The 16,781-nt window shown below is 50.3% G+C and overlaps 6 protein-coding genes across 6 annotated transcripts; 3 read left to right on the top strand and 3 right to left on the bottom strand.

The window, feature by feature from the left end:
* Positions 1 to 548: 548 nt before the first annotated feature.
* On the top strand, positions 549 to 3,317 carry J7T55_013748 (uncharacterized protein; the record flags this gene model as incomplete). The annotated part of the gene is made up of 1 exon (XM_053140650.1): positions 549 to 3,317. The coding sequence occupies one exon, from the start codon at positions 549 to 551 to the stop codon at positions 3,315 to 3,317; it is 2,769 nt and encodes a 922-aa protein (XP_052996085.1).
* A 372-nt stretch (positions 3,318 to 3,689) lies between these two features.
* On the bottom strand, positions 3,690 to 4,526 carry J7T55_013747 (cell wall protein; the record flags this gene model as incomplete). The annotated part of the gene is made up of 1 exon (XM_053140649.1): positions 3,690 to 4,526. One exon carries the CDS (start codon positions 4,524 to 4,526, stop codon positions 3,690 to 3,692), a length of 837 nt encoding a protein of 278 aa, XP_052996084.1.
* A 1,545-nt stretch (positions 4,527 to 6,071) lies between these two features.
* On the bottom strand, positions 6,072 to 7,580 carry J7T55_013746 (uncharacterized protein; the record flags this gene model as incomplete). Its single annotated transcript, XM_053140648.1, has 2 exons — positions 6,072 to 6,669; positions 6,916 to 7,580. The coding sequence occupies 2 exons, from the start codon at positions 7,578 to 7,580 to the stop codon at positions 6,072 to 6,074; spliced, it is 1,263 nt and encodes a 420-aa protein (XP_052996083.1).
* A 3,636-nt stretch (positions 7,581 to 11,216) lies between these two features.
* Positions 11,217 to 12,197, top strand: J7T55_013745 (nucleoside-diphosphate-sugar epimerase; the record flags this gene model as incomplete). The annotated part of the gene is made up of 1 exon (XM_053140647.1): positions 11,217 to 12,197. The coding sequence occupies one exon, from the start codon at positions 11,217 to 11,219 to the stop codon at positions 12,195 to 12,197; it is 981 nt and encodes a 326-aa protein (XP_052996082.1).
* A 99-nt stretch (positions 12,198 to 12,296) lies between these two features.
* J7T55_013744 (acetylxylan esterase) lies at positions 12,297 to 13,313 on the bottom strand (the record flags this gene model as incomplete). Its single annotated transcript, XM_053140646.1, has 3 exons — positions 12,297 to 12,647; positions 12,705 to 12,884; positions 12,939 to 13,313. The coding sequence occupies 3 exons, from the start codon at positions 13,311 to 13,313 to the stop codon at positions 12,297 to 12,299; spliced, it is 906 nt and encodes a 301-aa protein (XP_052996081.1).
* Positions 13,314 to 16,487: 3,174 nt separating this feature from the next.
* J7T55_013743 (uncharacterized protein) lies at positions 16,488 to 16,712 on the top strand (the record flags this gene model as incomplete). Its single annotated transcript, XM_053140645.1, has 1 exon — positions 16,488 to 16,712. The coding sequence occupies one exon, from the start codon at positions 16,488 to 16,490 to the stop codon at positions 16,710 to 16,712; it is 225 nt and encodes a 74-aa protein (XP_052996080.1).
* Between the last annotated feature and the right edge of the window lie 69 nt (positions 16,713 to 16,781).

Genomic DNA, 16,781 nt, shown 5'->3' with positions numbered 1-16,781 from the left:
CTTAGTTTCCGTCAGCACGGGGAGGGGATTGATAATGATTGGGGGATCCATTCTTGAAAATTTCGGGCAAATGTCGCCATTGGACTCGGCTGCCGGTAAGTCGACCTGGATCTGGCCCTCGTTCGGGTTGTGCGCTAATGGCCTTATGTGCCTGTTTAGCCGTAGGCTTGCTGTTTGGCCATTTCTTTGTGGCTGGATGCTGTCTCACCCACCAGCTTTTATATGGATAAGTCTTATCCAATCTCAAGAGAGAGGAACGGCTAATAGTCATTCTGACTGACTCTTAATCGCTTGGTTGGTGAAGGTGGGAGGGACATCGGGGGAGGGTACTGTGTTCCAGGGTCTAAACCCTTGGGGAAGTACCCATGTACCGAAGCACCCATGTGCCTCTTTGATCGGTTGGTTGGTCGGTTGGTCGGGCAATCACTCAGGCAGTCAAACGCGTCTCGTGGAATTCGGAGACGCGTCTTTTGGTCTTTAGGCAGTGACGGCCGCCCTTTCTGCCCTCCCTTATTACATATTAACAATCCTGAGCACCCTGACTCGGCATGGTATCTCAGATAACACCGCCCTCGTCGTCGCCGACTCACCGTGACCATGTGCAGCCCAACGCTGCTGCACTTCACGAGCCTCAACACAATGACTGGCCCGGCTCTTCTGCTCCCCCGCCCAAACGACGGCGCAAGGCTCCTCCTGTCATCGGCGAGTTGGACGTCGTTAGTCTGCTCGATGATGACCTCAAATGCCCCATAGGAAAGGGGCTGCCTGGCCCGCCTCATCACTCAGAGCTCGCACAGCACAACACGGGTCTCCATGTCAGCCTATCTCCAGCCAAACACCTACCCTCCGGCTCATCGCGATCGGGGCCACGCGCCTTGAACCCCGCCAAGGCCCTGGCCAAGGCTGCTGCCAATGGTCCGGTCAAGGCAGCATCAATTGCTGAGCCTCAGGCTCGAGAAGCAACTTGTGTATCGTCCATGGCTGCTGGCCACGACCGCCAGGGTGGCTGGGCTGTTCCACCTCTCACAAATCAGACACCAGAAGGGGGACAGCCATGGGGGCCGCCCTTGCTAAACGTCATGGCCCCCCCTCCGCACCAGCCAACATGGAACGCCACGGCCATACCTCCTGTGTATGAGCCACAGAAGGACTTTTGGATGAATCACAGTAATGTAGACTTGTCTCCGGTGAATCCATTCTTCCAACAATGGTATCCTGGGGGACATTCGCATTTCCAACCTCAAGAACAGTCATGGTCCTGGCCGCCGAGGCACTCCTATGAGATGCCGCCCGAGACGAATATATTCGCTGGCTATACCTCACCAACGTATCAGATGCCAGCCACAGGGACTGCTGCCCGGCCCATTGTGCTGGATGATGAACCGGTCCGGGCAGCCCAGGCAGCCCAGGCAGTCCAGGTCCCTGTGCCCACCGCTTACGCTCCTCAGCCTTCCCAATTCTTAGGTCATGGGACAATTTCATCTCTGAATTTTATGGGAGCTAACAAAGAGAACACAACGCCTGGCCATTTTGTTGCGCATGTGCCTACAGAATATCAACAAGCTACCACTTGTCCACAGAACACGGGGGCTCAGCCGCCTCAAACCAAACGCAAGAAGCCAAAACATGGCCCTATCATCAAATCCGAGCCTGAATCGCCCCCGGACGAGCCTCAACTATGTCCTGAGCAGGCTGAACTGGTGTCTTTGATCGAACAGGGCCACAATGTCTTTTACACTGGGTCTGCTGGCTGTGGCAAGTCGACCGTCCTCAAGGCCTTTGTCAAGCGACTACGACAGAGCGGGAAACAGGTCCGCATAATTGCCCCTACAGGCAGAGCCGCGCTGAATGTTGGCGGCTCTACCACCTGGACCTTTGCAGGCTGGACTCCAAGTTCTCACAAGCTCCCGATCGACAAGATAAAGCAGGGAGCACATGGAAAGAGCGTGTATAAACGACTCATCGACACCGACGTCCTCGTGATCGACGAGATTAGCATGGTGGAAAATTTGCATCTCGAAAGACTCAACATTCTCATGAAAACCGCCCGATATGACCCCAAATTGCCTGTGCAGCCAGCCTTCGGCGGTTGCCAAATTGTTGTGACTGGTGACTTCTGCCAGCTGCCGCCAGTGAAGCCATTTCAACATTGCCTTACATGTGGCAGAGAGCTGACCAGCAAAGTTAATGACCAAGGGAGGTTGGTCCACGTTTGTAAGCTTCACGGCGAATACGCAGATGAGGACAAGTGGGCTTTCAGGAGCAAGGCATGGGACGAATGCGGCTTTGTGCATTTCCACCTCAAGACAATCCACCGTCAGAATGACAAGCAGTTCATTCGAATGCTGCAAAAGTGCCGGTTAGGACACAAGATGAAAGAATCAGAGATATCACTTCTCATGGACCACAAATGCCGAGTCTCGCAGGCAACGAAGCTCTACTCCACCCGTAGGGAAGCCAATGATGTCAACCGAACGGCGTTCAACCAGCTCAAAGGCGTCAAACTCGTGTATTGGTGTCACGACAGTTTCCTCTGGCGCGAAAGTCATCCCCATCTCCAAAAGAAAGGCATGCCCGGAGACTGGGGGAATGAATCCGAAATAGCCGCTCCACCCGACACGAAGCGCCCATTGTACGCACTGGAAGACCATCGTTGGGCCAAATGCGTCCAGTTGAAAAGAGGAATGCTTGTTGTGCTCCTGACGAACCTCGACCTCGAGGCAGGTCTTTGCAATGGATCCCAAGGTGTTATTTGCAGCTTCGAAAACTACGATCCGAAGATGTTACCGATGAAGGAGACGATCAACTCCCGCGGTCAGAGGAAGGTTGAGCCACAGCCAGGCCAGAGGATTGTCAGAGGCGAACATGCACCTATACAGGAGGCCGAAATCAAGCAGTTTATCACGAGCGAATCCGCGCCGGTCAAGAAGTGGCCTGTGGTGCAATTCCACAACGGCGTAAGGCGCACCGTCTATGCTGAGTGCAGCATCAACCAGCTCGGCGATGAGGAGCCATACAGCCTGCTCGCCCGGACACAAATTCCGCTGGCGCCGGCGTGGGCGATGACTATCCACAAATCCCAGAGTCTGACTCTGGACCGAGTCATTGTGAACCTCAGCAGGGCGTTTGAGGATGGCCAGGTATACGTTGCGCTGTCGAGGGCGACGGGCCTCGGCGGTCTAAAGATCGAGGGTGACGGGCAGTTCCTGCGGAGTAAGCTCATGGTGAACGCGGAAGTAACGTCTTTCTTGAAGGAGAAGTTTGGGGACATATATGATAACACGGAGTCTGAACAAGAAGAGGTCGCGCCCAGATAGTCTTCATGTTATCAACCTGCGGTTGAAAGCACATGGCGTTTGGTCAAAGGCACTCATTGGGGTCAGCAAAGTTGCAGGGTTTTGGTTGTTCTCAATCTGGAAACTTTCTCTGGCGTATTACAATCACATTTGTGTTTTCGATCATGGCATTGGAGCGCAGCGGACATTTGATCATTTTGAGGGGCTCGGTCACCATCTGATGGGAATCTTGCAACGTGGCAATTGAATGAGATTAAAAGTTATTAGACTAGAACTTTCCTCGCCTCCTGGTTCTTCGACATCCTAGCATTGCCGTACGTCGCAGTGTTCTATTTAAGGCCCACAATGATAATGATCTGAATGAGAGTCCGCCTGCCACTCTGGCTGCCTCAGCTATGAGCTTCCGCAAGCTGTGACCGGAGGGCACATACAGATACAAGTCACCCCCGCCTCAAACGTGCCGGGTATCGGCATCATCATCGTATAGGGTCCGGGACCAATACTTCCTTTGGGCGGACTAGATGACGGGGGATTCGAGGGCAAAGGGCTGGGTGGCTGAGAATTTGATGGCGGAGGGCTTGGTGGCGGCGCAATCGACGGCGGAGGAGCGGCCTGGGGAGCAGCCGGCGGAGGAGCAGCCTGAGAAGCAGCTGGTGGAGGAGCCGCCGGGGCTGGCTGCGGCGCGGTGCTGGCAGCCGCGGTGTTCCCCTCAAAGACCATGACGCCCCTCTGGAGGGCAGTGGTGAGGTCGTAGATGCCGTCGACGGCGAGGCTGGAAGCCGCCGGGTCGACCTTGTTGGCGAGGGTGGACGCGAGCGCCAGGGCGGCGCCCTGGATGTTCTGCACTTGGATGAGAACCACTTTCTCCAGGTTGAGGGCGTCAAACACCGGCTTCTGGTTGATCAGGTCCGTGATGGTGACGTTGACGTTGGACACGAGGCTGTCGGTCGTGGCCTTGAGGTTCGACGTGTCGGCGAGGCTGAGGGGCTGCGACGCGTTGATGGATGTTGTCGCCTGCTGGATTGTCTGGAGGACGTTCATGCTGCTTATCAGGACCTTTGGGCTCGCTGCGTTGTTGATGATGGCGCTGTCGAGGCTCGCGAGCGCCGTGTTGACGCCTCCGAGCGAGGCTTGGATCGATCCCAAGTCTCGTCTCATGTGTTCCGTGCCCGTTGCGCCTAGGACGTTGTAGCTCGCCGCGGCGAGCAGCAGACATTTGGTGAGAAACATTGCGGCTGAATATTGTTGGAGGACATCTGCGAAACGGAACACCTAGAAACGCCCAGTCATCTCGGTTGTGAGGGATTCATAGTTCTCGTAGATTAATGTTACGTGTGGAGTGCATCGGGGTGGTACATGTGCGGAGGATATCTGGAGGATATGTAGGGCATCTCATTGCCGGGAAACATCGTTTGTCCAGACGACAATCAGACATGAAGGACGAACAGCAGCCTTGGTATGTGTTTGGAAGATTAGATGGACTAGGTCTTATTCGCAGAAACCAACCCAATGAGGCAACAGTCCGTCTGGACGTTGGGCAAACGCAAGGGAACGCGATGGAAGGATATCAGGCGAGACGACAAAAGCGGGCCATAATGTGACCAGATTCAACTATGCACATGCGCGCGAGATCTCGGTAGCTTCCCTTTCCTGAATAGGCAGCGACATGAGATCCAGCGTGCCAGTCGATCATATATCCGGGAATATATGGGGGCTTGATACGACGATCCTTTGCTGATGTGATGATTGCAAACATGCGGCTCTGAGGTTGCCTCGGCGGGAAACCGAGTGGCCGCATGTCAAGCAGCTGCAAGCAAGGGTTAATTGCTGCAGGGGACTTACGGGTCTGGGATCGACGTGATCAGAACGCCGCGGCATAAGACTCACCCTACTTGGCTACGTATTCTGAGATGTTTTCGAAACCCCAGGAACACAACGCCGAGACGCCCGGGCCGTTGGTTGGATGCTGTTTGTTTCGGTAAGTGGAGTGAGGAAAACATGCAAGCTTGGGCCGTCTGCCTTCGAAAGATGTCTCACAGCCATCACGTCACCCAGTAGTGCAAGATCTCTTACGCATTTGGCATGTCGATGAATAATGGTTGACTCGAGAGGTACCTGGTTGTTGGGTCCTCTTCCGCAAGATTCGATGTAACCACACTGCTGCAGCCAGGGGTGCCGCACCGTAAGGTGTATTATCGTGGTGTGACGCCTGGCGCATGTGATACAATTCGCATCATGCAAGGACATGGTTCCAAGAATCGCATTATGCTCGGCCGCCCTGGCCGCGCGCACACAATGTGAGGGATCGAGCAGATCCCGAAAGCAAGCATCGGCCCTAAGAAATAGCGGCACTCTTGAGATCTTCTTGAATGACAAGTTGGGGGGTACGGGCTCGTGCATGCTGAATGCTGAGCCTTACAGCGGCCCAGAGTGTAAGGCTAGTAGTTTCCGGCTGTCATGTTTCACCGTCACCCACCGAAAACATTTAGCAAGCTGCTCGAGACATTCAAACATTTGGTACTATACTTGGACAACGAGGCTGGCAAAATAAGGTTTGATCGGAGGTTGTGACGGGTGGGGGGTATTATCATTAAATACATGATGTCTATACTACACAGGTGATACATTCCAGCCTTTCTCGACGTGCTGAATTATGATTTTATGGGTCTTCTAGTTGTTGGAAAAAGACCAATCCGTTCCGAGGATGTCGAGCCCAAAAACTCTTCTGAGTCAGTAGGAAATTGGGCCATGGAAAGCAGTGAGCAAAGCTTGTGATCATCCAGATCCAAAATTGCCCGCCTTCTCCATTGTGAACGTGCCGGTACTGGACGCTGACAGAGGACTCCGACTATCCGTCCAATCATTGTGATTATGATACCGCCCGTCATCGCCCGTGGGAGTCAGGATAGGGTTCAAACGCAATGGCGATTCTCTCAGCTTGGGTTTCAATGTCATTGGTGTCTCCAGTTGCTCTAATTGCGAAGGCCGTGGTGATGAGCGCCCATTCGAGTTAGGCATCTTGCCAAAGAGTAGGTCGATTCTGGCAGCCGCGTAAAGGACAATGATCGACACACTCATTCCAAAACCTGTGATGTAGTACACGGGTTTTGATAGTATTCCTGCAGAGACTTGGTCTGTCGGCTTCCAGATGATGAAGGTTGAGGCGAATCGTGCGATTTGGCTCGTCATTGTCAATAGTCCGGCTCCACCGAAGTATATAATCATCCTGGCAGTGAACTCGTCGACTTTCGAGCGGTCGGCGGCTGTGCTCGCTGCTATGACGACAACCAGAAAGATAAAGCCAGTGACCATGAGGAGACCGGTGCTGGCCTGCAAAAGTCTTGCTCCTGAAAGCTCGATTTCCCCAGCATTTCTACTGAATTCGTGTAAACCCGCTCCGACGATATGTAGGAGTGTGACAAGGGAGCATGCGCTGGCCATGGCGTATTTGACCACGGAAGAAATTATACTCCTCGTCCAGAGCGAAGAACGCAGGTCAAACAAACGGACCAGGCGTTTTGTGAGAAGAAAATTCACTGTGAACAAACTAACGCTGCTATTGAGTCCTTGCTGTCAGCCGCAGGCCTACCAATTCAATACTGGCAGAGAGAAGACTAACCCAATGCTTTCGGACACCAGTGCAAAGAACACGACCGCCGGTCGCATGTCTGTGCTGGCCCAAGCGATGCGAAGAATACACACCAAGGCTTCAGCAAGGCAGAAACAGATCATCAGCCCCGACAGGATATCTCCGTTGCCGCCTCGAGTTGGTCGTTTGGCATTCTTCCAGTAGATCCATCCATAGACGAGGGCTCCAATGATGAACAGCATCAAGAAGATACCAGTGACAGGTGCATCTGGGTTTAATCCTGGGGTCCCGCCAAAGTAATGATCATCTTTGATCTCGACTGCACTCGCTTCTGCCTGAGTTGGGCGAGTTGTTGTAGGTCGAAAGGAGGTGGCAAGCGGCGTAGTAGCTGAAATAGCTGGTGACGATGGTAGAATCGCTGGTGGAAGGGGTGCTGACGAGAAGGCGACAACGGTATTTGACGGACTCGGCGTGAAAATCGGATCCGGTTGCTGAGGAGCATTTGGTGAAGGGCTAGGAGGGAGAAAGGACGATGGCGTAATGGATGAAGTGGAAAATGTCGTCGCTGCCACTGTCGGTAATGCAGTGATGAATGAAGGATTCTGTCGCTCGACCAGTTCTCCAGCAGCCACGACTAGAGACGCCAGCAAAACCACCACGGAAGCTACTCCTTGCGGTCCCCCGATGCGATTCATGGCGACTAATCCTTCAAAGCCCACCGGAAATGTAAAGATTAAGAAAAGAAAGCCTTGGGCTGAATACAGCTCATGACCATTGCATGTGATGTTTTGAGGACAGAGTAAAATACACGGACTAGTCGATGGTTTTGGGGGACTGGATTTCATTCTCTACTTCAGGGAACCCTAGGCCATACGGCATCTGCCAGCTTGTCACAGTGACTGCCTTGTGTTGAGTGAGAGGCACCTCCAATAAGCCTGCTTACAGCACCCCTTGGTGTTGCATCGCATTGGGGGCGAGGTAGGGCCACATTCACTATGCGAATCTCAACCTTGCCAAAGCTCCGGATGCAGCCGGCGTCAGATTCGGTGTCTGCGACTTGGCGTCGGTGCCCCAGATGCTTGTAGATCATTCATGCGTGTGCGCGACGATGGCATGCCAAGAATGCCCTGAATTGTCGGTCTGTAACCGGCTAATCTCGAGCTCCTCGGGCTCCGGCTAAGCCTTCTTAGCTCTTTCAACACATTATTGGCCGTTAATCCCCGAATGTGGCTGTTAACTGGCCTGTTGCAGGCGTACCCTGATTCTGTGCTACCTAGTTGGTATGTGTCAAACTCCAGCCCTCCTGCATATCATTGATAGCTTCCCCAGGCTGAAACAGAGGCACTGAAGCCTATTCCCTTTTTCGGAATTTCTACGAGAGCTATAGCAGACTTTGCATATGACTCGATCTGATCAGCGCTCTCAATCTGTAAATCTACATACATATCACAATTCATCTCTGCGGCACTGATCTCCGGTAAGATTAGGTTACTGTCAACCACGGTACAGAAGCAGATATAAGTGATTTTGCTTAACCATTTCTGGCCACAAGAAGCGTTACGTTGCATCTCAATATCGGATGCACCTTCTCTATTCCAGTATTGAAACCACTTAATGGCGATACAGTAATTGATTAGATGATCAAATCAATGCCGTAAAAACGGTAGGCGGGAGACCCAGCCAATTGTAGTCGGCCCCAAAATTTGACATGATGAGAGTATGGGTCGATTCGTCCGATGCGAACAGTCACAATCTACATTCTGGAAATAGCACACATGAGATGTTGGTGTTTCTTTGCTGTATCACGATGCATTACTGGAACTGGATTATGAGGGTGTTGGATGCTCGTCTGCAAGACGTGCGTACGCCAGTCCAGCGAATCCAAATCCAAGCTGGAAGGAAACGATGGATTTTGAAGATATGCACCCATCAGCGGTGTCTACATGCACAAACGAATAAGACTGTTGATGTTCATCTGTGCGTCGTGCTTTAGCGCACAGCACTGAAGGTCATCTCCGCCAATAGGGTCATTTCCATGTTAGGAGATGTGCCGCAGGGAACAGAAGTCAAGACTTGCTACCTTTTCATGATGTACATCTCTGTCTCTACTTATTGAGTTATGGACCGGCAAGCTTCAACAATGCGGAGTATGTGGACCCTGGTCCTGGGCAATAAGAAATGATTGTTTGTCCTCCAAGGGTAGGGCTCTGTGACTATTTGGCGACATAAGAGAGCATCATCAAGTTCCACCGTTTCAGGAATGCTGTGACATGGGCCCAGAGATCGAGGTGGGAAGGAAGAACATCACAAATGAATGCCAAGCTCCCATCGACATAGAAGCTTGGTTGGTGTTTCAAGAGCTAACCACGATCAAAACCTCTACGGACGCCGCCATCCCGAATGCATGTTCTCAGTTAGGAACGTAAGGTAATTCACACCCATGGCTTCAATCCTGACCAAGCAGGCTTTCAATATCCAGTATGTCAGCTAATAGAAACAATGAGACTGCAGGACTCTCAGGATCAGACACACAACATTGTTATCCTCGCAAGTTGGCCATCTTCGTGTTACTGGCTCAAGCCACTCCGTGAGAATTATACCTCTGCGCTCGATTATCCTTTGAACTTGATCAGTCATGCTCCAGTGGTGTTTCTGAGGCCGAAATCCTTGGAACTTCTGTACGAATATCAATGTCCGCGCCCGTGACTTCGAAGTTGACCCCATAGTCCAGCATTTTACACCTCAATAAACCAGAAAGTGGCTCACGTGAATTCGAATTTTCTGTAGATTCAGCCAGACCAGACTACATCAGCATCTTGATGACACTTGAGCAAGAAAACAAAAGGCATCTACATATTGCAATCGTTACAAAATACGAAGCCGGTCAGGAGAATTAGGAGGGTCTTATCTCATTTATTCTTTCTGAGACCTCATTGATCATGAGCCGAAGAGCTTTTCTGCAAGGTTGGAGATCAGATTGATCAACAAGAAATTCTTATTCAAGTTTGTCGATGTCTGCTCCCACATTCGATGGGTGAAACCTTTCTCCAGCCTTTTCAAAGATTCCTCGGACTTTTCCTTACTACATCATAGTGCTTGTGGTGTGGGCATTTAAAAAACTTTGAAAGCAGCGGGCACTGGAGGAAGCTGACTGGTATTTTGTCCCAGGGCTGACCACATTAGATGGGACGACGGCGATGTCTCACACGATCCATGTCGGCACACCAGGTGGTTCAGCAGCCTGTCAACTCTTTGAGATTAATTTTCGGATGAATGCTTGGTGTTCCAAAAGGCTGAAAATCGGAAATGATGCGTGCGAACGAATTTGTAATGAACGGCAACCTATTTTTGCTTCACTGTCTATACTACGGAGTCTAGAGTAGCAATCAAATTTGATTTTCTTGATTGTGGTCTGATGAACAGTGACCATTCTAGTACACATTATTCCTCCAAATTTATTGGCATCAATGGCAAGTTGCACAGCTCATCTAGGCACAGTCCACCTCACTTGAAGATTTTTTCGTGGCCAACTTGATGACTGATCATTTGAGATCAGAACGGCCATGTTGCCTCATCTCGATACATTACGCTTCGCGTCCATGCATCATTGCTGAAGTCTCCGTGCGATATGGCCCCGGGCACGGTTTCGTTCAGCTGTGCATGCTGTCTCTTCTCCGATGGCTTGCTTTGCTCCCTCGCCTGCCAGGATGTTCTTCTGATCTTCAGCCCTCTTTAAAGTTCGTGGATGAAAGTCTTCCTTTGTTGCCCAGATCTTGGTGCATACTAATGCATTACCGTCCATTGTTGTTGATAAATTGTACTTCACCATCGACGCTCAAATTATACTGTATCCTTTGATTGCTCAAGACGACCAATCTACGGTAGAATTAGTTTATGGACGTCAGTACGTGTCTGAGATCTCCAGAAAGGAAACCCTTAGAAGAGCAGCCGTGTCATAGTTAGGAAGTGCTTGTGGAATGCTGCCAACAATGCCAAGCAAATGCACCAGGACTCTTGACACCGAACAATGAGGCTCACCTCGCCCCATTGCAATGACCACCCGAAGTTCTTCTCTGCGTCGTTCAGGATTTGACACTAGAACAAGCAGTTGCCGATGCTCCACTCGCGTGCTGCAGCGGCGAATGTGCCGACAGGAACTTCGAATAGTCTGAACCCGATCGGCTAGTAACCCCGCATGCATTCTCGGGGTTGAATGTCTGTCGGACAAACATCATAGCACAGGAGTCCAAGCAGACTCGTAACAAGCTGAGAGAGAACGAGAGAAAGTACTGGAATTTCCATACATATACATTCTGTTTCCTTCTATCATTATGTCTGAAGAGAGCAAGACAATACTCATCACTGGAGCTGCAGGCTTCATTGGCCAACGCCTTACGGCGGCCCTCCTCGCCAAACACCCAGAGTACCGGCTAGTCATCACCGATATCGTTGCTCCTACTCTTCCCTCAGGCGTGCACAATGCAGAGAAGGCAGTCCCCGTCCAAGCCGACCTGAGCGATCCGGCCTCACTCGCAAGCCTCATCGCCGCATCCCAACCTCTGGGAGCTGTCTTTGTCTTCCACGGGATCATGTCTTCTGGTTCCGAGGCCGACCCGAACCTGAGCCTCAAGGTGAACCTCGATGCGACGCGAGCCTTGCTCCTCAAGCTCACGGAGACAAACAGGGGTGTCCGTGTCATCTATGCGTCTAGCCAGGCTGTCTATGGCTCGCCACTGCCCGATGTCATCACGGACGCGGTGACGCCGACTCCCGCAGGTGTCTACGGAACGCACAAGCTAATGACCGAGGTATTCATCAACGACCTGCACCGTCGCGGCCTGATTGACGCGTTCTCGCTGCGCTTCCCAACCGTTTCAGTTCGCGCGGGCAAGCCGACGCAGGCGGCGAGCTCATTCCTGTCAGGCATGATCCGCGAGCCTATGAACGACCAGGAATGTGTTATTCCAATCAAGGACCGAAGCTATCGTGCGGTGCTCTCCGGACCTGGGACCCTGATCGAAAACTTGTTGCGGGTCCTCAAGTTGCCGGGTGACGCCCTGCCGCCTCATATTCGTTGGATGAACTTTCCAGGGATCTCGGTGACCGTGCAAGAGCTGCTAGACTCACTGGCAAAGATTGGCGGTGAAGATAGACTCAAATACATCAGGGAGGAAACAGATGTTGATATGGAGAGAATACTGAGAACCTGGCCTCTGACGATCGACGACTCCACCGCTGTGAACCTGGGGCTGAAGCGAGATGAGAGCGCAGAAAGCTTGGTCAGGGAGTACGTCGAGTCGATTGGGAAGTAGAGTGTCAGAGTTAGCTCTTGTGGGAAAAGTATGTACAATTTGAGCCCAGTATATACATCAGAGGGGTCCCGCCACATGCCATGTCAATCCCAAGTTCATCTACAGGCATTGAGAGTAGTACGTGTTGGCAGCTTTGCAAGTTCCAGAAGCGCAGCAGGTCGCTCCTGTCCAACCCTGACCACCGCATTGGCCGTACAGTGAAGCGCAGCTCGTCCCAGGGGTTGTTGGTGTCGTCCCTGCGGCGGAAGACGTTGTAGTTGTGCCAGAACCGCCACCGCTGCTACTCAGCTTGCTCTTGATGAAGGCAAGGGCCTGCGATCCATATTCAGAACCATACCCTTGGTGCGTAGCTGCGTTGTTTCCATTACAGCAGTAAGGGTCGGCGGCATCGCAGTAGCTTTGGACCTTGGAGGCAGATGGGCATACGAAGCTCGACGAGCGCGCATCAAACTAGGGAATTAGTCAGTATATGCTATCTGAAGAAACATTAAGATGACATCGACTTACTCCTCCTGCTCTGCAGGTTCCTACCCCGTATGACAATCCATACTGATAAGTTGGGGCGCCCATCAGGATCGCAGCTTTGACCTGTCCAACGGCACCAGCGGAGAACTGGACCGCCGTGTTTGTATACCCTTGATTCGGGTCTCCACCGCCACAGAAGGCCACGTCAAAGATTTCTGCGCCCTAATCTTCGATGTTAGCATACAACCCCTCATGCTAAGCCGCGAGGATTTGTACCTGAGAGTAGCCAGCCAACACGATCTGAGTGGTCGGGCATCGGGTGTAGAAGCTGTTGACCGCACTCGCTGCAGCCGCGATGCCTTGCTGAACAGAGCTCGAGTAGCTTGCTCCGCCACATGAGGCCTGACCACCACAGGCCGGGTAGCTGATAGCCTCGGCCGTGGAGCCAGGGTAGGCTGATAGGACGGCATTCACCACGGTTGATGAGCTGCCGTACCCAGGGCTGGCAGTGGTCTCGCGGGCGCCGAAGACGTGGATACTAGGGCAGGACTGTCGCTCCTCGAGGTGTCCCTCACTCTCGATGGGCGAGGCACTGCTCAGCAGTCCATACCCTGCGAGCAAGAGGTAGGCTGACTTTGGACTGGGCCACATATTGACAGTAAGGAGGTTATTCCCAAATACAGGAGAATTTTTCTCTGGTGTTTCAATCGTGATGGAACAAAGGAGCTGCCCTCGTAGCAAGTTTGAATGGGGCTCTTTGGGTGATATATATGCTATGCTCGACAGACCCCTCTGGCCGGTGATTGCTTCTTTCTAGTGTTACTTCAAGTATTGCTTTTGGGCAAATAGGTCCCAAATTCAATCGTGTGGCCAGCGAGGCCGACACCCGAGAGCGAATATTGTAGCAGGTGACATGGTGACATGGATATTGCCATGCGGACCCCATGGAGACTACTCAACACCTTCGTCTTACTTTCCATTGAACCGACAGAGATGAGCCTGATGTCAAGCACGCCCCTATCCTTCCGGTACACGGTGATAGCCTTCGCACACCTGCACGCTGATGTCTCCCGCCAAGGATGCACACTGACCATGCGGACAGACGCGATGTGACGGGGCTGTGGAGACCATCAGGTGGCTTTCCTGAAGTAAATACGGCTTGTACGGTCAAGACGCAGCGAGAAGATGGGCAGTGATGCGGTTGCAGCAAGGCGCATTTCTAGTTATGCTCGCTCTTGGCACTATCCGAGAGACAGTAATGTGTGTAGGGCCGCGGGAGAGCAACGTGGAATTTAGGCTTAATTCGCCAGAGCAATACTAGTTCGCGGATATTGTTCCGATCGCCAAATTCGGATTGCCTCCAGGTTTGTCTTAGATTTCTAAGACCCAACCCAGTGCACCAACCCGAATTTTGGGTTGCACCAAGAGGCCTGTAAGGAGTAGTCCATGGATTGTGAATTGTGGCTTTGATGTCGGTCTAGTCTCTCCGGCTAAATACGGTTAATTGCCTACGTACCCAAGGTGCCAAGCAGCCGGATACGGACATCCCTACAGCGATGCTAGCAAAACAAGTATTACAGAGGAATAGTTTCATATGATTGTATTCCTTGTTCCTCCCTAGAGAAGGGGGAAATGCTTCTGTCATTTTGCTACATTGGTTCCAAGACTGAATGATACCAAAACAGCAAGAAAATCGAAAAAATAATGTCTGCCCCATGAATCGAACATGGGTTTCTTCGGGACCGTATAAGTTCTTGAAAGCCAAGACCACAACGAAGTGTACTAACCACTATACTAGGCAGACGAGCAGTCATAAAATCCCCAAAATTCTATGCTGATAATCTTACCTCAAAATTTCGCCAGACAGGAGCTGTTGTGGGACTCTTTGCGTGATGTGAATTCCCCTCAACAAATGAAAGAAAGCTATAGCGAGTCAGGGTATGGACATAGAGCATTGTGGGTCCCTAGTCTCCCTCCTAGTGACTTACTTGATGCAGAAACATGCCAGTGACCAGGTAATGACCCATGGGGAAACTGAGATGGCGAATGCCAGTAGGGAAATATAGTTTGCTTATACCACTCCCTCGCTGTTGGTTTCAAGTCTCCAATAGAAGAATTGGTCTTTAACCATCCTTTCTGCGTGTGAGCAATCAAAAAGTCAGAGGATTGCCCATAATAATTAGGACTTACATTGCACTGTGGCCACAAGTCTTCACTGGCCTACCTCCACCCTCAGCTGCAATGTCTATCTTATCAAGAACCGGAATCACAGCTCCTGATGTTCATCACATAAACGAATCGTACACTGCCTGATGTCGGTGTGGCTCAGATTGCTGCATTTGAGCTACTACATACATCTTCATTCTGTGATTCATACAGGGGAGCCACAGGTGACAGGAGCAAACGACGCTGAAAGATCGTCCATGTCCTCGCCTAGTAATCAAACAGCCAGAATACAGTGGCCTCAGCTCTTCCAAAATAGTTTCATCAAACCATACATTCAAGCTAGAAGATTCTCACCAACGCCTTCATCAGACTTTCTATCGCAGCAGGGCAGCAGTGAGGGCCCGAAGAGATAAGTTACTCCGAATAAAGAGGCTTAATAAGTGGTAGAAACAAAGCCACTTCAACATGATCGATACCGGGAACATGAGCACAGAAGGAAATCTGCGATGATGTAGTTGGTAATTTGGGAGCAGATAGAGTCCAACAAATCAGGGACTAACATTGCACAAGCTTTCAAGCGCAGCTCCTGCGCAGCTGAATTGCTTTGTAGAATACAAAACTTTATATTAAAATAAACTTTATACTAATACTATACATATATAGCTCGTATAGCAAGTAAATAAAAGGTATTATAAAATAAAAGAAAAGAAAAGAGGTTTTTTTTTAATAATTCTTTAAAAATATAAATATAGTAATATTATACTCTTATTATAACATTTTTTATATTTATATTTTTTTTCTATTAATAAACTATTTAATTTAAAGATTCAAACTTCATCTTTATAGAAAAAAGTAAATTATTTAAAATGTTAGCATGATACTAATTTATAAATAAGTTAATTTATATTATTATTATATTAAACATCAGACTTGGCGCACACAGCCTTTTATGCAGCCGCCGAGCACTAATGCATGCCAGGCAGCTACGTCCAAGCGTTAGTGAATGCCTGCCATAAACAGGGGCAGAAGCTTTGGCGAGTGATTAAAAAAAAATGATGAACTCGAGACTTTATAAAGAAAACTGGTGCAGAAGTTGAATCAGTGTTAGCAAGACTACACTATCTTGTGGCACCGGCTACAAGAGATGAAGGTCAGTGGATATTTCCATTCGCATTGAAGAGTTGGAGGAGCTGCTTAAGTGCGTGTATTCTATGGTTTTCGGTTGTATTATTAAAAGCCACAGCTAGCCAGTCTTTATCCTAGATTCTGTTTAAGACTATAATCAAGCGGTTAAAGGTTTTAGCTTTAAAAAGGATTGTAAACAATCTGCATCAGTTGCTGGCAATATAATCATCACAAGATTACTTGAACAGCAAGCTATTGGCAAGGGAAGCTTTAAATTCAAACTTGTCAGCAGCTTCTCCCTCACATAAAGAGATTTCCCTTGTCTTAACTGCCCTCAGTGGCATCATCTTTGACGGACAGAAAAGGTTTTTCTAAGCTAATAATTACCCTTTTTCTTTATTCTTTACTAATAGCCTTCTCTTTCTCCTGCTTCACACAGAGTGAGAATGTTGACGGTGAGAATAGTAGAATCAAACCCTTTCCAACCATCTTTAAACTGTCCAATTGTCTTCTCCAACCAATTTGCCTTTCCACATGCTGTTATACTTTGCAATTTCGAGCAAACAACTGTATACTCTCGACGCTCAATTGCTCAATTTGCCACTTACTCTCGGTTCTCCATGCATAGCTCATGTGCTGGACGGGTCCGAAGTATCGTCCCAGCGTAACAACATGACAGCCAGCATAGTCTTGCGGTCGAACCAGATGCGTAATCACGGGTACGGCTCACTTGCACTCATTTCATGTCATTTCAATTGAGCTCTATGACTCGGAAGTCATTTAAAACTCTGCAATGGTTCTCCATAAGCATTCGGATTCATCTGTGCT

The sequence above is a fragment of the Diaporthe amygdali genome, assembly GCF_026229845.1.
Source record: "Diaporthe amygdali strain CAA958 chromosome Unknown NODE_7_length_1459731_cov_64_868725, whole genome shotgun sequence".
Taxonomy (NCBI): Eukaryota; Fungi; Ascomycota; class Sordariomycetes; order Diaporthales; family Diaporthaceae; genus Diaporthe; species Diaporthe amygdali.
Note: the sequence above shows the minus strand (reverse complement) of the source record. Positions and strands in the feature narration are given on the sequence as shown.